At 44.3% G+C, this 21187-nt stretch overlaps 2 protein-coding genes across 3 annotated transcripts in view; one reads left to right on the forward strand and one right to left on the reverse strand.

Annotated features, from left to right (window-relative positions):
* The window catches only part of mapk8ip2 (mitogen-activated protein kinase 8 interacting protein 2), a 148906-nt gene that overhangs the window by 55343 nt on the left and 72376 nt on the right, over positions 1-21187 (forward strand). The gene's annotated exons all lie outside the window — the stretch shown is intronic.
* On the reverse strand, positions 3943-9367 carry LOC121840073 (gastricsin-like). The gene is given in 11 exon segments (XM_042301593.1): positions 3943-4690; positions 4871-4896; positions 4899-4968; positions 5130-5277; positions 5421-5537; positions 7811-8010; positions 8171-8265; positions 8268-8288; positions 8516-8633; positions 8926-9067; positions 9259-9367. Coding segments are annotated over 11 exon segments (1146 nt in total). The 5' UTR covers positions 9315-9367; the 3' UTR covers positions 3943-4537.

Below are 21187 nucleotides of genomic sequence, written 5' to 3' on the forward strand. Positions count from 1 at the left end.
ATTTGAAATTGCCCAAGCGTGTGTGTTTGACACGAGAGCCACTTTAATACCAGCTGAAAATGGAGTCCACAGTGTTATTGCTAATGGTATGTAGAAATACAATATGAGCTGATGTTTAGTCAACATGGGTGAAGTACTGTATACATACTGTATGTTTTAATTACACTCTATAGGGGACTTTCAGGCAGACATCACACCAGAATTGTACTATAATTCAGCAGCCATCAACTAAATAAACATTTGAAAAGATGTAGCAACATTTTGGTGTGAGAAAGATGAGGTAGAGAGAGAGAAATGATAAAGAAAGAGTGATGAAAGAGAGAGGAGATAGAGTTTACACCATTTCCCTTGTCTCTTAATTAAAAGTAAATATATTTGCAGTGGTGTAAAGTACTTAAGTAAAAGTACTTTAAAGTACTACTTAAGTAGTATTTTTGAAATATCTGTACTTTACTATTTATATTTTTGTCAGCTTTTAATTTTACTACATTACCAAAGAAAATGTACTTTTTACTCTTTACATTGTCCCTCACATCCAAAAGTTCTCGTTACATTTTTAATACTTAGCAGGACATGAAAATGGTCCAATTTACACACTTATCAAGAGAACATCTGTGGTCATCCATACTGCCTCTGATCTGACGGAATCACTAAATGTTTCGTTTGTAAATTATGCCTGAGTGTTGGAGTGCACCGCTGGTTATCCGTAAATACAAAAGACACAAAAATAGTTCGTCTGATTTTCCTAATTTAAGGAATTTGAAATTATTTAGTATTTTACTTTTGCTGTAGCTCAGTTGGTAGAGCATGGCGCTTGCAACGAGAAGGTTATGGGTTCTATTCCCATGAAGGAGCTCTATGAAATAAAGTATGAAAATGAATGACCTCATTACTGTAAATTGCTGCTAAATGACTAATCTCATCTTTTGATACTTAAGCATATTCTAGCAAGTACATTTACTTTTGTTTCTTAAATGTATTAAATGTACCAAATCCTTTTAGACTTTTACTGAAATTGTAAGGGGTGCTGATGGCAGGGAAGGCAGGAGAGCAGAACTTGGTGTATAGCCGGAGCAGTTTAATATATAAAACTAACGGCATACCAAACAACAAACACATGGGTGCATGGGTACAAAACCCGTAGCGCACCAGTAACACACAGCACGAGTACTTACAAATAAACAATTCCCAGCAAGGACATGGGGGAAACAGAGGGAACAGAAACAGCATGTAATTAGGGAATTGAAACCAGGTGTTACGGTTTTCTTCCGGTGAAAGAGAGGCGGACCAAAATTTAGCGTGGTTATTCATAAACATCTTTAATGAAAGATGAAAATACGAACAATTTACAAAAAAAAATAAACGTAATGTGAAAACCGACAACAGTCCTAACTGGTGCAAAACAGAGACGGGAACAATCACCCACGAAATACCCAAAGAATATGTCTGCCTAAATATGGTTCCCATTCAGAGAACACGATAAACACCTGCCTCTGATTGAGAACCACTCTAGGCAACCATAGACTTTCCTAGACAACACTACTAAACACAACCCCATAAATCTAATAAACCCTTAGACAAGACAAGACACATAAATCACCCATGTCACACCCTGGCCTGACCAAAATAATAAAGAAAACACAGAATAATAAGACCAGGGTGTGACACCAGGTTTGTGAAAACAAGACAAAACAAATGGAACATGAAAAATGGATCGACGATGGCTAGAAGACCGGTGACGTTGACCGCCGAACACTGCCCGTACAAGGAGAGGAACCGACTTCGGTAGAAGTCTGGACAGAAGTAGTATTTTACTGGGTGACTTAGATTAACTTGAGTCATTTTCCATTTTCTACTTTTACTCAAGTATGACTTTTGAGTACTTCTTCAACTGTTTATTTGTTTCAAAATGGCTCTGAAAGAGTGGAGATGTCCATTGTTTTTGGCTGTGTCATTGGAAATCCCCTAGTACTACTGCATAATAAGCACTTATTGTTAATCAGTAATACAGATATAAAGCACAATACACTGAGATATGAACACCTCTCCAAGGTCATGAATAACAATGTGCAGGGAAATACTTATCCAGATATTTACCAAGTTGTCTTTTTTAATGTTAACATAATTGGAGATCTTTTATACACACACTGATACAGAAACAACAGTCCTGTAAAGTGCGCTCACCAAGGCCTGAATAGTTTATTTCAGAAAGGACTTCATATTTGATGACATACCAAATTCTGTCCTGCTGGTCAAGAGGTGTGTGTGTGTGTATATATGTGTGTGTGTGTGTGTGTGTGTGTGTGTGAACTAGTCATGATTGTTTATTTAGCACTGATTTTGTTACTGATTGAGCTTTGATAAGGTTTGCAGTTCTGCCCTGATTTAGACAGTTATCTAGCTTTACAATTCTAGCTTCACATATCTAGCTTCACCCCGATGTATTTTCTGACTTACCCTGCTTCACAGTGGCTCTATATACATCTGTACGAGGCCCTGTCTGGACTGTCCTGTCCTCACTAGAAAACCTGCAATGCAGCATTTCCCTCTGAGCCTCACACAGTCTCTTACTAATGGAGTAGAGAGCTGAGTAGAGAGCTGAGCCTCTGTTTGAACTAATGGACCACAGATATACAGATGTTTTATAGAAACTAAGAAAACAGGATGATGAGCTCATTTAAGCACTGTTGTGTCTGTAAACTGGGGACCTGAAAAAATAGAGAATAGTGCTGAACTCTTCTGTCTGCTTAGAGATCAATGCAATAAATGGAGGGTGTGTGAGTTATTGTGTCTTGTGTGTCTGGTGAATGAGGCAGACCCAGACAGTGACAGGCCATATCTCAGAGCAGGCTTCCCCAGGGTCAGAGCAATCTGTGTGGACATGAGTCAGAAAGATGCTCCCCTTTGAAGGGTGGAGGGGTCAGGTACATGAGGACTGGGGTGAAATCACAAACTGGTGTGTGTCACAAATGTGTGTGTACGTGTGTGTGTCTCTGCTATCTCTGCTCCTGACAATCAGTTTAAGCGTGTGTGTGTGTGTGTGTGTGTGGAAACAAACAAAAACATGCACACACACCATTCCCTGAAATGAAATGTTGAAGCTTTCATTAAAGTCCCTTTCACAGGGAGGATCCTTAGGACTTAACAGATGGTGTAACATCTGCTTCCAACTTACACCCTCAAACACGTAGATCCCCCCTGAACGCAGCTCACTTTCCAGCTCACACTCTCAAACACATAGATCCCCTGAATGCAGCTCACTCTCCAGATCCCAACCACCTGAATTCTGATCACCTGTTCACACACCTGTATGTCATTACCCCACACTATTTCATTCAGTTCTTCACACCCCATCATTTTGAGGTATTGTTTGTTTTGTGACACACGTCTTTCGTAACTCTGTTTTTCCCGTGATTTTCTCCTCCCGTGTATGATAGATTTGCCTGCCTCACTAACAACGTCTTTTTGCCTATTCCCTCCCTGCCTGTACTTTAGCCTATCGGATTTCCTGTTATCAAACTATTGCCTGATCTCCCGGACTACGTTACTAGCCTTTTCACTGCCAGGTACTGTTGCCCTTTGGACCCCCTGTGTATGACCTGCCTGCCCCTGGACCAAGCTACCTGCCTCCTCCAGTGGTCCTTTTCTATGCACACCTGCTGCGCCCTGCGCTTGAAACCAGCTCTCTGTCTCCCCTCGTGTTCATTACAGATGGCATATTTGACTTGATATTTAGTTATTACTGCCATTATGTAATAAATATTTCAATAGGTAAGATGTGTAGATGGTTGGATATATTTACAGGCTCCAATTGGGTAAAGCTGCTCTTGTTGTTTTTTGTTGCAGTTTCTGGTAACAGTCAGTGGTGAATGTGAGGTGTGATTTCATTCTTACAGGCATCATGAGCTTGATGTGTCAGATACAGTGATTCAAAACAAATACGATTATTGTGCACTTCAATAGTTTATTCAGTCTACATGGAAGCTAAACAAACACCAAATACATCCAGTCTTGAGATGATATGCATTTAAGTGTCAAATCATATTTTCATATTTCACCGTGTTTCTGTAAGTCATTTACTTTTTCACTCAGCATCATGATGAAATCAGCAACATGGCTGAACCTGTGTTCACATCCGATGTTGTCTGGGAACTAGGAGGTTGTCGTTGCAATGACAGAGTAGAAAGGAAACAACCTTACAGCTCAACTGAATATATTAGCAGATGTCATCTAACAAAGACCACAGCTTTAACCCAATGATGTCGATGCTTGCTTTAACCACACTGGACCAAAGCCAAACTGACCCACAGCGGTTGCCATGGGTAATATGTGTATTATAATGAGCAGAGTGGTTGCCATGGGTAATATGTGTTCTAAAATAACCAGAGTGGTTGTTATGAGTGATTCAGAATAGTTGCCATTGGTGATTGATGTTCTAGAATGGTCAGAGGTGGAATAGATTCTGTGTGAGGTTTGGGGTGGTAGACTTCTAAGAACGGTCGGTGTCTGTGTTGGTTTGCGGTCATGTTGGTCAGGTTTAGGCTGCGGTGGCAAAGCCCACTTGGTTGCCTGTGCGGTCGTAGACGGAGTAGTACTGCATGAGGAATACATCTCCCAAAATCCACAGGGGCTGTCCGTTCTGGGACGGCAGGTAGGTGGGGGTGATCCCCACGGAGCAGACCTGGTTGTTCTGGATAGAGAGGAGAACACGCATGTTGAGTGCAATACACACACAGGCAGATAAACACAAATGCACTACTGACACATGGCTTAGTCATGCACAAGGCTTAACCTAACATTATCCTAACATCAGTCATGGATGGTAACACACGGACAGACACACACAAACACACACGACACACTAACTTACCTGCTGAATGTATGCAGATGGCGGCAGGGGAAGTTGACTCCATTGATGGTGAAGGTGAGAGTAGGCAGGCTGTTGATCTGGTTACAGTTCACTGTGTACTACATAAACAAACAATTCACAGACATGAGTGACACAAAACATCCCTGTACTGGTTTACTCTGGTCTGCACTGGTTTCCCCAACCTCTACTTTCTGGATTACACTGTTTTATGGTGTCAGTTAGTACTGGTCTGTTATGGTTTATAATGGCTTCCTGCTACCTGTCCGTACTGGTCCTGCTGGGCTCCAATGGACTGCATCAGCGTTCCCATGATCTGTGTCGGTGCAGTCAGCATGGAGGTGCCTGTATCCACGATGGCCTGGCAGCCCTGCCCACACCACCCTGTCTCCTGACCATTGATCTGGAACCTGGAGATGTACAAGGGTTAGTGTTAGACAGACAGACATTGACAGCGGCCTTAGACATTTTTCATCCCAGCTTTTCCAGTCTCTTGGTGGTTCTGATGTCAGTGTATGGTTAAGTATGTTTGGTTGGTGTGGTTGATCCTGACCCTTGGATGCCGATCTGCCAGTATGTCTGGGAGGTGACGGGAGTCCAGTAGATCTGACCCTGATACTTGGTGTTGTCCACTCCTCCGAACGACAGCTCACTGCCCTGCTGGCCGTCGCTGCACAGAAAAAGAGTTTTAAGTCATCTAACAGTTTTACAAATAGGCGGTTGGCAAGAAGATGGTTCACTCACAGAAGACACTTTTCTCCTCAAATCTTGTGCCTTATATCAGTGATATAGTTTCTGGAGCAGGAATAATGAATATAACATTGATTATGTACATAATTAATTAAGTAAGTACATTTTTAAAGTATATTTCCTGGTCAACTAGAAAGCGAACAAATTGGCTTACAGAAGGTTCTGTGATATCTGTGTATTTTATAATTAAATCTGGTAGTAGTACATTATATGTGTGGTAAGTAGTGGTAGGGGTACAAATGTCGGATCTTAACTTGATCACTTTTTTTGTCACTGTTCATTTTCCTGCTGCATCAGGAAATACAAATGAGCCTTGTGGGTCCCTGTAAAAAGAGCAGTTGTCTTTCTGTCCATGCTGGGGCAGTCTATCAGGGCTTGCTTTTTAAATATCAAAATCCTCTCGCTCGCTGAAACGTTAGGTCTGGGTCAAATTACTGCAACATTCAAATGTACAAACATGTATCTGAAATGCAGTCATATACATAAACAACCATCGTTTGATATATAGCGTATTAACAGAAGATCGATATTGGTATCCACTAGACTATGAGAAGTTTCAAGTTTGTCCTAAGTTCAAAATTGAGTTAAATCGTGGGGTGAAGTGGGTTAGGGCTTCTGCCTTCAGCGAGCACGTATAACCCTACCATTCCCAGGTCATACGTTTCTGGCACAAATATTTCAATCCCCCCCCAATTTACTACATTTATTTACACATTTTAAAAATGGACAGTCTAAGGATATTTAACCCCCGATCTTAATTATAAATGACCATATCAGACACTTTTGGATAACATAAATAGGAAACCAATAAAATATTAAGTAAGGGCTGCACCAACATTAGTGTCGTGTCAATTCCCAACAGTGGATACTTTATTTCTATTGTATGGAATGCTTTTCAAATAGATAAATCACCCGTAGTCTGTTCAAAAAGTACTCTTGTTCTGATTACAATACCAACCAGAGGGTGAACATATCTTGAAACACTTTGGTTGCAAGCAGGACTAAGGTAACACTGATATCGTGTTTTAGGGAACGGCAATGAAGTGTGACAACAGCTACTGTTTGTTCCCTGGCTGAGTTGATGAGCTGATTTGGGCCATCTGATTGACAGATGTAGGTCTGCTGTGGAACGATAAACCTTCCTCCAGGGTGGACGCTTGTCCGTGTTTTATAGTTCGGCTATGTATTATTTGTGATTATAGTTCTAGTCCTTGGTGTGAATTGGAAGCCTGTACTGTGTGCCTTTTCAATATTTCATTAAAGCTGTCAAGTTGTTCATACATTTGAGCCTATCGAAGACGATTTTGTTGACTCATTTTGCTTCCTGAACACATTTAAATAAATGCAATTAACTTGTTGGTCTAATGTCGTCTCAGGCTGGTCACTAGATCACTCGGCACTGGATGCAAACTCATGAGGTTCGGAGTGAGCTGCTTATGGCAGATCACAATGCTCTAGCGAGCGTTAAGAATATTCTGAATACTGATGATACATAGGCGCTTCATTTTGTTTTAAGCCTTCCCCAAACCATAGCCCTAAACTTAACTGAATTCATTCCTGAACTGTTAACCTTTGAGTTGTTTCTGTTTTAATCATGTAACCACGCAAAATGAATGTGTCAAAAATAGTCATTGATCCATGAGTCAAATTTGAATCCAATGCCGACTCTGACATATATGTGCCGGGGTCAGTGCCTGTAACCGCTGGATCACACAGGATTTGAGGAAAACAATGATTAATTCTGCCTATTGCTTTCCTTCAACATAGGCCGTCATTGAAAATAAGAATTTGTTCTTAACTGACTTGCCTAGTAAAATAAAGGTAAAATAAAAAAATATATATAATAAAACAGTTAATGTAAAACAACATATTTTCCCTAATGAAAATACATCTACCCCCTAAGAATATGGCCGTTTATTCTAATCCACGTAAGAATGAACACGAGACACGCCGTAGCCTTCACGTAGCCTACATAAGTTAGAATGTAGGTACGGTACTGCTTTGTGTATAAACACGCTTCCAGCTGCCCACTGGAACAGTTCTAAATCATTCTTCAGATATTCAAATCCTCCTTCTGCAGGATTATTTTCCTCTTGTGATGAAAGCAGTCCAATTAAGAGCTGACATCTGTAGTGGTATATGTGTGGTAAGTAGTGGTAGATATGTGGTATAAGTGATGGTAGGAGTACTGACCTGGTCAGGTAGAATGCAAATATGTTAGCCTGCAGAAGGTTCTGAGACATCATGTTGTCCATGACGGGAGTCTCTTGTCCGGCTGAGATGGAAGGGTAGGACAGGCCAAGGATACCATCAAACTGGGCCACAACAAAATTTTGACCTGGCTCGTTAGTACTCAGACCAATCTCCTGGTTGTTGATGACAATACCACCGACCTAAAGAGGTGACAAACAACACACACTCAGCATCATGGAAACACTTTGGTTTTATTAGAATGGAAGTACAGGTACTGTTGTGGCTTTTTACTGCATGTAGTGAAGAATAACTGTGGTAGAAGTAGTTAAGTATTTGTAAGGTTGTTATGGTGGGACTCACGTTGACGGTGTCGTATCCAAAGACTCCACTGAGACTGCCAGCTCCGTAGGGCAGGTAGAAAGTTTGCCCATTAGCTGAGTAGGTGGACGACTGCTGGGGTTGAACTTTGTGTGGCTGTCTGCAGGAGGAAGGGACACAAACAACTTAAAGAGGAAATATACTGTCTACAATGTATTTATCTGGGAAGTGTGTAGAAGTGATATTGGACTTAAATATATCTGATAGTAGTAGAAGTACTGTTGTAGTAGTACAGTTAGTAACATTTACTGTTGAGGAAGTAGTAGTTAATTGATACACATAGTAGATAGTTGTAATATTGTCATGAAGCTATCCAGCTGTACTCACTGCAGGCCTGAGTGTTGCAGAGTACAGAGTCAACCCACAGGTTGGCAGAGCCAGTGTCAAACAACACCTGGAAGGACTGGGGGGGAGTACCGATGGTGATGGCTCCATAGTAGGTGGTCTGGAAAACACAACAGGGAAAGTATAGTTGACAAAAGAGGGGCTGCTAATACATTCATACAACAACACATCAGATCTAGAGTGGTTGGCGTGGTTTAGACTCTACTTCATGGAGTTAGACGTTATCTTGATGTGGTTGTTATCTAGTTAGACCTACAATTCACATTTTCTACGTTAGCCTACATCATAAAATTTCATTCTGGAATATGAAAATAGACTACCGTGGACATAGACAGGACATTGAGTAACATTCTAGATAGACCATAAGCTTGTGTATTATAGCATGTACGTACGTCGGCGTAGTTGTTGATGTACATGGTGGCGGAGCCAGCGAACTCGCTAGGAAAGTATTTGAGAGCGGGGTCTTGGTAGGGCAGGCGTTCTCCTTTCTCCATCATTCTCTCACGGATTGACTTATGCTTCACCAGAGGGATCCTAGGGTAACAAGAACACAGATACACTCAGATATGAAGTCGAACTCTGCAAATGCAAATAGGTAGAGAGAGCGACAAGGAGTTATCATTGACTATGAGAGATGAGAAAAGAACATTTGTGTTTTAGAATTTAGGAAAAAGAGCAACTGAAAATGTCACTGAAATTGTGAAAAATAAATAGTGAGTACTAACCTGTGGATTCCCTCAGCGAGCACAGCACATACCAGCACAATAACCAGACACTTCATGGTCACTCCTGAAATCACAACCAGTGGTGGATACACCTTAGCTTGGGTCAGGACTGATCTTATATACTGTACCAAACACACATATGTGCACACATGAATGCAAGCGGGTGTGATATGGGTACGCTTGAGTGTGTGTGTGTTCACATCCCTTATCAGACTTAAGGAGGTGACTATCAGCTTCTTTTTCCCCCGACTGCACATTCTCTATTCAGTGTGCAGGCAAGCCTCTACTCCCCTGTACCGATAGCAGCGTAAACCAAACATTACTATTAGTTTACTGAATCTTAAGGGAGATAACCAGATTAGATAAGATACAGGGCTCTATTTTAACAAACCAAAGGCAATGGTAAATCTTTTCGCTTACGGTAGCGCTATAGGTTCAGTGCAGTCAGAAGTGTTTTTGTTATTTTCAACCACAATTATGAGAAATCTCCAGACACAAACATTGGTAGTAGGTTGGCCTTTACTGAAGAGCTCAGTGACCTGAAATGAAAATTCAATCCAATTTTATTGGTCACGTATACATATTTAGCAGATGTTATTGTGGGTGTAGTGAAACACATGTGTTCCTAGCTCCAACAGTGCAGAAGTATCTAACAGATCACAACATTACAAACTAATCTAAAAGTATTAAAAAAATGTCATTAAGAAATATATAAATATTAGATTGATCAATGTCGGAGTAGCATTGTCTAAAATTATTATAGATTTTTTCCCCACCTTTATTTAACCAGGTAGGCCAGTTGAGAACAAGTTCTCATTTAGAACTGCGACCTGGCCAAGATAAAGTAAAGCAGTGCGACACAAACGACAACACAGAGTTACACATGGAATAAACAAACATACAGTCAATAATACAGAAAAAAGTCTTAACTATAAAATACAATAGAATTGAATACAGTATGAGATGAGTAAAGCAGTATTTAAAAGTTATTTAAACGACTAGTGTTCAATTATTAAAGTGGCCTGTAATTCCAAGTATATAGGGCAGCAGCCTCTTTTTTTATTTTATTTAACTAGGCAAGTCCGTTCAGAACAAATTCATATTTACAATGATGACCTGGGAACAGTGGGTTAACTGCCTTGTTCAGGGGCAAAACAACAGATGTTTACCTTGTCAGCTCGGCAATTTGATCTGGCAACCTTTCGGTTACTTGCCGAACACTCTAACCACGAGGCTACCTGCCACCCCTCTAAGGTGCAGTGTTACGTAACCTCGTCGAAGCCGGCTAGTGATGGCTATTTAACAGTCGGATGGCCTTGAGATAGAAGCTGTTTTTCAGTCTCTTGGTCCCAGCTTTGATTCACCTGTACTGACCACACCTTCTGGATGATAGAGGGGTGAACAGGCCTTGGCTTGGTTGGTTGTTGTCTTTTATCTTTTTGGCCTTGCTGTGACATCGGCTGCTGTAGGTGTCCTGGAGGGCAGGTTGTTTGCCCCTGGTGATGCTTTGGGCAGACCGCACCACCCTCTTGAGAGCCCCTGCGGCGGTTCATTTGCCATAGCAGCCGGTGATACAGCCTGACAAGATGCTCTCAATTGTGCATCTGTAAAAGTTAGTGAGGGTTTTAGGGGCCAAGACAAATTTATCAGCCTCCAGAGGTTGAAGAGTCGCTGTTGCGCCTTCTTCACCACACTGTCTGTGTGGGTGGACCATATCAGAATGTCAGTGATGTGTACGCCCCATAATACAATTGGCATTTGATTGTGAGGTCTTCTACGTCGGGTGAACAAAAGGACTTGAGTTTCTGTATGTTATCACAATCACATCATGAGTAGTTGATCATGAAACATACACCCCTGCTTTTCTTCTTCCCTGATAGTTATTTATTCCTGTCTGAGCAAAATACTGAGAACCCAGCTGGCTGTAAGGACGGGGAGATGATATACTGAGAGAGTGATGTTTCCGTGAAACAGAGTATGTTACAATCCTTGATGCCTCTCTGGAAGATCCTCTCCCTGAGCTCGTCTACTTTATTATCCAGAGACTGAACATTATACTCCGAAGCGGTGGATGATGTGCAGGCCTCCTGAGTCGGACTTGAAGTCCACTCCAAATACCTCTTTTCCCCCTGTGATGTGATGTTTTGGAGCAGCTTCAAACAGCTCAAATAAGCAAAGAGAAATTATAGTCCATCATTACTTTAAGATATGTAGGTCAAATCCCAAAATTTTAAGAACTTTGAATGTTTCTTCAGGTGGTGTCGCAAAAACCATCAAGGGCTATGATGAAACTGCTTCTCATGAGGAACGCCACAGGAAAGGAAGAGCCAGAGTTACCTCTGCTGCAGATGTTAAGTTCATTAGAGTCAACTGCAGCTCAGATTGCAGCCCAAATAAATGCTGCACAGACTTAAAGTAACAGACACATCTCGACATCAACTGTTCAGAGAATACTGCATGAATCAGGCCTTTATGGTCAAATTGCTGCAAAGAAACCACTACTAAAGGACACCAATAAGAGGAAGAGACTTGCTTGGGCCAAGAAACACAAGCAATGGACATTAGACCGGTGGAAATTTGTCCTTTGGTGTGATGAGTCCTAATTTGAGATTTTTAGAAAGTGACTGGATGATCTCTGTATGTGTGCTTCCCACCGTGAAGTATGGAGGAGGGAGTGTGATGGTGTGGGGGTGCTTTGCTGGTGACACTGTCAGTGATTTAGTTATAATTCAAGGCACACTTCACCAGCATGGCTACCACAGCATTCTGCGGCAATACTCCATCCCATCTGGTGTGCTTAGTGGGACTATCATTTGTTTTTCAACAGAACAGTGACCCAAAACACACCTCCAGGCTGTGTAAGGGCTATTTGACCAAGGAGAGTGATGGAGTGCTGCATCAAATAACCTGGCCTTCACAATCACCCGACCTCAACCCAATTGAGATGGTTTGGGATGAGTTGGACTGCAGAGTGAAGGAAAAGCAGCCAACAAGTTCATCATGTGGGAACTCCTTCAAGACTGTTGGAAAAGCATTCCAGGTGAAGCTGGTTGAGAGAATGACAAGAGTGTGCAAAGCTTTCATCAAGGCAAAGGGTGGCACTTTGAAGAATGTAAAATATAAAATATATTTTTGTTTAACACTTTTTTTGGTTACTACATGATTCCATATGTGTTATTTCATCATTTTGATATCTTCACTATTATTCTAAGTTGTAGAAAATAGATTTTTTTTTTTAAATTAGTAGGTGTGTCCAACCTTTGACTGGTACTGTATATGTCTACCGTGTTGGTGTGGGTTGGATTTCAGCACACACCCTACTGGCACTAGTAACTCAATACACACCCACAATCCCCACAATACAGCGAACTGAAAAGAGGAGAGACCCAGTGTCTGCTTTTTTTGAGCAGAAACCAGACTTAATACCAGAGAAAATACTATTGACATCAAGAAAGCCAGTCAGTTTTTCCAACACTTTAGATAAACATGGCAAAATAGAAATGGTCCTATAACAGTTAGGATCAACTTTACCTCCCCTTTAAATAAAGGACGCACCGTGGCTGCCTTCCAAGCAATTGGAACCTCCCCAGAGAGGAGAGAGAGGTTAAAAAGGTCAGAGATAAGCTTGGAGATGATAGGGGCTGCAACCTTACATTCTTCTTTATCTAAACCATCTGACCCAGATGTTTTTTGGGGGTCAAGTTTAAGGAGCTCCGTTGGCACCTCGGACTCACTGACTGCCTGCAGGGAGAAACTTTGTAGCGGGGCAGGGGGAAAAGAGGGAGGAGCATAGGGGCTAGCCACATTAGAAGGGGTGGGAGATGAGGAAATGTTGGACAGGCAATGAGGCATGGCTGAGTCTAATAGGAATGCTGACTTAATGAAGTGGTGATTTAAAGAGCTCAGCCATGTGCTCCTTGTCAAGTAACAAACACATCATCAACATAAAGGGACATGGGCAGCTGTGAGGAGGTTTCATTCTTGAGATTAGATCAACAGAGAGCGAGAACTGCTCCTTAAAGTAACTACCTTTGGCCTTCCGGATAGCCTGAGTGCTCTTATTTCACATTTGCCTGAACAAGAGCCAGTCAGCCTGAGTATGTGTGTGCAAAGCATTTCGCCAAATTGAATTTTTGAGGCGGAGTAACTCTGCCAGATCATGGTCTTCAAGACTACTGTGCACCTCCACTGGCAAAATCGATGCCATAACCAATTGTGTTTCCGCAAAGACCAGCGACCAGTGAGTGTTAAATATCACCACTGCTTGAAATTGGTTTTTAAAGACACACCTACAATATTTCCATCCCTCCCACCTCAGCACAAGCGAGCTGATATAAGACAGGGTTGGAAAATAGCAGAGCGCTGGCTTTTACAAGTCGAAATTGCCCAAGAACGTGTGTTTGACACAAGCGCTGCCTTAACACCAGCCAAAAATAGAGTCCACAGTGTTATTGCTAATGGTATGTAGAAATACGATATGATCTGATGTTTAGTCAACATGCATGAAATATTGTATACTGTTATGTTTTAATTACACTTTATAGGTGACTTTCAGGCAGACGTCACACCACAATTGTACTACAATTCTGGAGCCATCAACTAAATAAACATTTGAAAAGATGTAGCAACATTTTGGTGTGTGAAAGATGAGGTAGAGAGGTAGAGGTGTAGAGAGAGTGAAAGATAAATAGTTTACACAGTCTCTTTTAATTAAAAGTAAATGTACATTATTTGCAGTAAAAATACTTAAAATTACTACTTATGTAGTTTTTTGAGGTACAGTATCTGTACTTTACTTGACTATATTATTGACAACTTTTACTGCACTACATTCCTTAAGAACATGTACTTTCTACTCCCTGACACCCAGAAGTACATTTTGAGTACATAGCAGGATACATAGCATACTTATCAAGAGAACATCTGTGGTCATCCCTACTGCCTCTGATCTGACAGACTTACTAAATGCTTCGTTTGTAAATGATGCCTGAGTGTTGGAGTGCGCCGCTGGTTATGCATAATTTAAATAGTGGCGTCTAATTTTCTTAATATAAAGATTTTTTAAAATCTTTTGCTTTTGATCCTTAAGTACATTTTAGAAATTACATTTACTTTTGATACTTAAGTATATTTAAAACCAAATACTTTTAGATTTTTACTCAAGTAATATTTTACTGGTTAACTTTAACTTGTGCCATATTCTATGAAGGTATCTTTACTTTTACTCAAGTATGACAATTCAGTACTTTTTCCACAACTGTGTATTTGTTTCAAAATGTGGAGAATTCCATTGTTTTGGCACTTAGTGTTGTTAGGTTCTTATTTTACAGATCTAAATAACTCACGGACACTAGATAAGCTTTAACCAAGTTTAATTCTTCCCAAAGAGTCGACACAGCTGTATTCAGACAGCAAAACATTTCTCTCCATCACAGTTATATACATCCTACGTAAGACACACCTTCTCTCCAATCCTCACATCTTATTGAAAGAGGGTAACAGGATACCAAACGCTTATTACTCCCTTAAGGGAATTTGTCCTCACCTCCTGACCTCAACCCCACCTTCACCTAATCCACAGATATCCACCTGTCTTCCCTATAACAACACGTCGCTCTCCTCTCCTCCATCAAACACATTCCAAAGCCTTCTGGCTTTCTACAGAGGACCCTTAACTTCTGACATAAAACCCATTCTCTTCCACTCCTTATCATTTAGTTAATATCTCAATGTTCAAAGTTTAGCTGTTTCCAACAGTGTTAATCAGCAATACAGATATAAAGCACAATACACTGAGATATGAACACCTCTCCAAGGTCATGAATAACAATGTGCAGGGAAATGCTTATCCAGATATTTACCAAGTTGTCTTTTTTAATGTTAACATAATTGGAGATCTTTTATACACACACTGATACAGAAACAACAGTCCTGTAAAGAGCGCTCACCAAGGCCTGAATAGTTTATTTTCACACAGCACTTCATATTTGATGACATACCAAATTCTGTCCTGCTGGTCAGGAGGTGTGTGGGTGGGTGAACTAGTCATGATTGTTGATTTAGCACTTGTTTTGTTACTGATTGAGCTTTGATAAGGTTTACAGTTCTGCCCTGATTTAGACAGTTATCTAGCTTCACATTTCTACCCCCGATGTATTTTCTGACTTACCCTGCTTCACAGTGGCTCTATATACATCTGTACGAGGCCCTGTCTGGACTGTCCTGTCCTCACTAGAAAACCTGCAATGCAGCATTTCTGTCAGTCGGTTCCTCTCCTTGTTCGGGCGGTGTTCGGCGGTCGACGTCACCGGTCTTCTAGCCATCGCCGATCCATTTTTCATGCTCCATTTGTTTTGTCTTGTTTTCACACACACCTGGTTTCAATTCCCTAATTACATGTTGTATATGTTCCCTCTGTTTCCCCCATGTCCTTGTTGGGAATTGTTTATTTGTAAGTACTCGTGCTATGTGTTACTGGTGCGCTACGGGTTTTTTACCCATGTGTTTGTTGTTTGGTATGCCGTTAGTTTTATATATTACACTGCACCGGCTATACACCAAGTTCTGCTCTCCTGCGTTTGACTTCCCTGCTATCAGTTACGCACCCCTTACAGAATACCCGACCACCTATGGAGTCAGCAGGAACAGGTGCCCCAGGGCCGAGGAGCGCATCCAGGAGCAAGCGAAAGTAATCCACCATCTCGGCGCCATCATGGATCAAGTTATCCAGACCCTGGACTGTTGGGAGAGACAGGGAGGTCCTCCAGCGACTTCAACAACGCAACCCGAACCTCCACTACTCTCTCCTCCTGCAACCGGTCCCAGTGGGATGTGTCTCGCCCTTCCCGGGGAGTATGATGGGACGACGGCACGGTGCCAGGGTTTCCTGTTACAGCTGGACCTATACCTGGGCACCTTTTACCCGGCTCCCTCGGGAAGGGAGAAGGTGTCCACCCTCATCTCGTGCCTCTCAGGGAGAGCTCTGGATTGGGGCAACACAGTGTGGGGAGAAGGAGATGCGGCGTTGTTGGACTTCAGAGTTCACCCGCCATTTCCGGGTGGTCTTTGACCACCCGAACAAGGATAGAGCGGTGGGTGACCGCCTCTTCCAGCTGAGGCAGGAGACGAGGAGCGCCCAGGATTTTGCCCTTGAGTTTAGGACTCTGGCTGCCGGCGCGGGATGGAATGACAGGGCCCTGATCGACCACTACCGTTGCAGTCTGCGCGAGGACGTACATCGGTAGTTGGCCTGAAGAGAGACCACCCTCACGTTGGATCAGCTGGTGGACCTGTCCATCCGGCTGGACAACCTGCTGGCTACCCGTGGACGTTCAGATCAGGGTCTGGTGGTTCCATCCCCTCTCACCCCCTCTCCTGAACCTATGGAGCTGGGAGGGGCTGTGCGTAGGGAGACTGGAGGGGTTTCCAGTTCGTACACCATCTGTGGCCGCAGAGGGGACACTGCCGGTCGGTGCCGGGTTGGTCTCTCCGGGAGTCGAGGCAGCAGGCAGGGCACTCTGGCGTCACCCCAGGAGAGTGTGCACCACTCTCATCCAGAGTCCTCTGTTGTCCAACTGTTTGTACCTATTTGTTTTTCTGATTTCCCCCCGGATTCCCAGCATAAGGCGCTCGTCAATTCAGGCGCAGCTGGGAATTTTATTGACAGAGCACTCGCTCTTAGTTTAGCGATCCCCATTATTCCTGTGGTTAGACCTTTCCCAGTACACGCTCTGGATAGTCGACCATGGGGGTCCGGGCTAATCAGGGAAGCCACTATCTCCCTGGCCATGGTGACGCAGGGGAGTCATGAGGAGCAAATCAGTCTCTTTCTCCTGCGTTTCCCGTGGTACTGGGCCTTCACTGGTTGGCTCATCATGACCCCACCATTTCATGGAAACAGAGGGCTCTCATGGGGTGGTCGTGAGAGTGCTCGGGGAGGTGTGTAGGGGTTTCTGTTGGTGCTACTACGGTGGAAAGACCAGACCAGGTCTCCACTGTGCGCAACCCCCCCGAATATGCCGATTTGGCTCTCGCCTTCTGTAATAAGGAGATTCAATTACCACCTCATCGGGGGGATTGTGCGAAAAATCTCCTGGTAGACGCTGTACTTCCCAGGAGTCACGTGTATCCACTGTCACAAGCGGAGACAGTGTCTATGGAGACATATGTCTCTGAATACCTGCGTTGGGGGTACATTCGGTCCTCCACTTCACCCGCCTCCTCGAGTTTCTTTTTTGTGAAGAAGGATGGAGGTCTGTGCCCGTGCATTGACTATAGAGGTCACAATCAAATCACGGTAAGGTACAGTTACCTCTTATCGCCACTGCGATTTAGTCAATGCACGGGGCGCGCTTCTTCACAAAACTGGAACTCAGGAGCGAATACCACCAGGTGCGTATCCGGGAGGGAGACAAGTGGAAGATGGCATTTAGTACCACCTCAGGGCATGATGAGTACCTCATCATGCCATATGGGTTGATGAATGCTCCATCAGTCTTCCAATCCTTTGTAGACGAGATTTTCAGGGACCTGCACGGGCAGGGTGTATTGGTATATATCGATATACTCCGCTAAACGCACCGAGGATGTGTCTTTGGTGCGCAGGGTACTTGGACGACTGTTGGAGCATGACCTGTATGTCCAGGCTGAGAAATGCCTGTTCTTTCAGCAAGCCGTATCCTTCTTAGGGTATCGCATTTCCACATCAGGGGTGGAGATGGAGAGTGACCGCATTTCAGCCGTGCGCTATTGGCTGACTCCCACCAAGGTAAAGGAGGTGCAGCGATTTTTAGGGTTTGCAAATTACTACCAGAGATTTATCCAGGATTTTGGTCAGGTGGCTGCTCCCATTACCTCACTGCTGAAGGGAGGTCCTGTACGTCTGCAGTGGTCAGTTGAGGTGGACAGGGCTTTTGGGCAACTAAGGGCTCTGTTTACCTCGGCGCCCATCCGGATCCCTCTTTGGCGTTCATAGTGGAGGTGGGCGCGTCCGAGGCTGGGATAGGAGCGGTGCTCTCTCAGCGCTCGGGTACGCCACCGAAGCTCCGCCCCTGTGCCTTCTTCTCGAAGAAGCTCAGCCTGGCTGAGCAAAACTGGACGTGGGGGAGCGCGAGCTGTTGGCTGTCGTCAAGGCCTTGAAGGCGTGGAGACATTGGCTTGAGTGGGCAAAACACCCTTTTCTCATCTGGACTGCCCACCGCAATCTGGAGTACATCCGGGCAGCGAGGAGACTGAACCCTCGCCAGGCAAGGTGGGCCATGTTTTTCACCCGTTTTGTTTTCACCCTTTCGTACAGACCAGGTTCCCAGAAGTTTAAGGCAGACTCACTGTCCCGGCAGTATGACACAGAGGAGTGGCCAAAGGATCCCACTCCCATACTCTCAGCCTCTTGCTTGGTGGCACCGGTAGTGTGGGAGCTGGACGCGGCCATTGAGCGGGCGTCACGTGCAGAGCCCACTCCCCCCCAGTGTCCAGCTGGCCCACACGTCACCCTCTGGTCATCCTGGGATCGGTCGGATGGTGCGCTGTCTTAGTGGGAAGTACTAGTGGCCCACTTTGGCTAAGGATGTGAGGGTTTATGTTTCCTCCTGCTCGGTGTGCACCCAGTGTAAGCCTCCTAAGCACCTGCCCAGAGGTAAGTTACAACCCTTACCCGTTCCGCAATGGCCTCGGTCGCACCTGTCGGTGGATTTTATAACCGATCTTCCACCTTCACAGGGTTACACCATGATCCTGGTCGTTGTGGATTGTTTTTCTAAGTCCTGTCGTCTCGTCCCTTTGCCCAGTCTCCCTACGGCCCTACAGACTACGGAGGCCCTGTTTACTCACGTCTTCCGGCACTATGGGATGCCTGAGGATATAGTGTCTGATCGGGGTCCCCAGTTCACATCGAAGGTCTGGAGGGCATTCATGGAACATCTGGGGGTCTCGGTCAGCCTTGCCTCATGTTTTCGCCCCGAGAGTAACGGGCAGGTGGAGAGAGTTAACTAGGATGTGGGTAGGTTTCTGAGGTCTTATTGCCAGGACGGGCCGGGGGAGTGGGCAGCGTTCGTGCCCTGGGCAGAGATGGCCCAGAACTCGCTCCGCCACTCCTCCACTAACCTCTCTCCTTTCCAGTGTGTATTGGGGTATCAGCCGGTTCTGGCTCCTTGGCATCAGAGTGAGACTGAGGCTCCTGTGGTGGATGACTGGTTTGGCTCTCGACCCGGAAACCTGCCCCGCCGCCTGCCCTGCCGGAAGCTGGGTCCGTGGTTTGTGGGACCATTTAAAGTCCTGAGGAGAGTGAACAAGGTATGTTATAGGTTCCAGTTTCCCCCCGATTACCGTGTTAACCCCTTGTTCCATGTGTCTCTCCTCAGGCCGGTGGTGGCTGCGGGAGGTTCCTCCGCCCGCTCTGGACATCGAGGGGGCCCCGTACTCCGTTCGATCCATCTTGGATTTGAGACGTCGGGCGAGGGGCCTTCAGTACCTCGTAGACTGGGAGGGGTACGATCCGGAGGAGAGATGCTGTGTTCCGGAGGAGGACATGTTGGACCCTTCTATGCTGCGGGATTTCCACCGTCTCCTTCCGGATTGCCCTGCATCTCCGGGTCGTCACCGAGGCCGGTGCGCTGCTGGAGCCGCGCGTCAAGGGGGAGGGGGGTTACTGTCTCGACTTCTTCCGAAGTCGGTTCCTCTCCTTGTACGGGCGGTGTTCAGCGGTCGACGTCACCAGTCTTCTAGCCATCGCCGATCCATTTTTCATGTTCCGTTTGTTTTGTCTTGTTTTCACACACACCTCGTTTCAATTCCCTCATTACATGTTGTATATTTTCCCTCTGTTTCCTCATGTCCTTGTCGTGAATTGATTATTTTGTCATTTCACCATCTTAGCCATGTTCTGTTATAATCTCCACCCGGCACAGCCAGAAGAGGACTGGCCACCCCTCATAGCCTGGTTCCTCTCTAGGTTTCTTCCTAGGTTTTGGCCTTTCTAGTGATTTTATTTTCCTAGCCACCGTGCTTCTACACCTGCATTGCTTGCTGTTTGGGGTTTTAGGCTGGGTTTCTGTACAGCACTTTGAGATATCGGCTGATGTACGAAGGGCTATAATAAATACATTTTATTTTATAAGTACTTGTGCGCTACGGGTTTTGTACCCATGTACCCATGTGTTTGTTTTGTATGCCGTTAGTTTTATATATTAAACTGCTTTGGCTATTCACCAAGTTCTGCTCTCCCGCGTTTGACTACCCTGCCACCAGTTACGCACCCCTTACAATTTCCCTCTGATCCTCAGTCTCTTACTAATGGAGTAGAGAGCTGAGCCTCTGTTTGAACTAATGGACCACAGATATACAGATGTTTTATAGAAACTAAGAAAAAGGATGATGAACACATTTAAGCACTGTTGTGTCTGTAAACTGGGGACCTGGAATAATCGAGAATAGTGCTGAACTCCTCTGTCTGCTTAGAGAGCAAAGCAATAGATGGAGGGTGTGTGAGTTCTTGTGTCTGGTGAATGAGGCACAGACCCAGACAGACAGTGACAGGCCATATCTCAGAGCAGGCTTCCCCAGGGTTGGAGCAATCTGTGTGGACATGAGTCAGAGATGCTCCTCTTTGAAGGGTGGAGGGGTCAGGTACATGAGGACTGGGGGTGAAATCACAAACTGGTGTGTGTGTGTGTGTGTGTCACAAATGTGGGTGTACGTGTCTGCGATCTCTTCTCCTGACATACAGTTTAAGCCAGTTGATGATAGTGTGTGTGTAGAGACAAAAAAAACACACTTGTATGCATACGCATCACACACACACACCGGCCGCTGACCATGTTAGAGATAAGAGCTCGTAAGCAGAAGTGAAATGCTGAAGCTTTCATTAAAGTCCATTTCACAGTGCTTCTGCTCTCCTGAGGATACTTAGGACTTAATGCCATTTAACAGATGG

This window comes from Oncorhynchus tshawytscha, linkage group LG19, assembly GCF_018296145.1.
Source record: "Oncorhynchus tshawytscha isolate Ot180627B linkage group LG19, Otsh_v2.0, whole genome shotgun sequence".
Classification (NCBI taxonomy): Eukaryota; Metazoa; Chordata; class Actinopteri; order Salmoniformes; family Salmonidae; genus Oncorhynchus; species Oncorhynchus tshawytscha.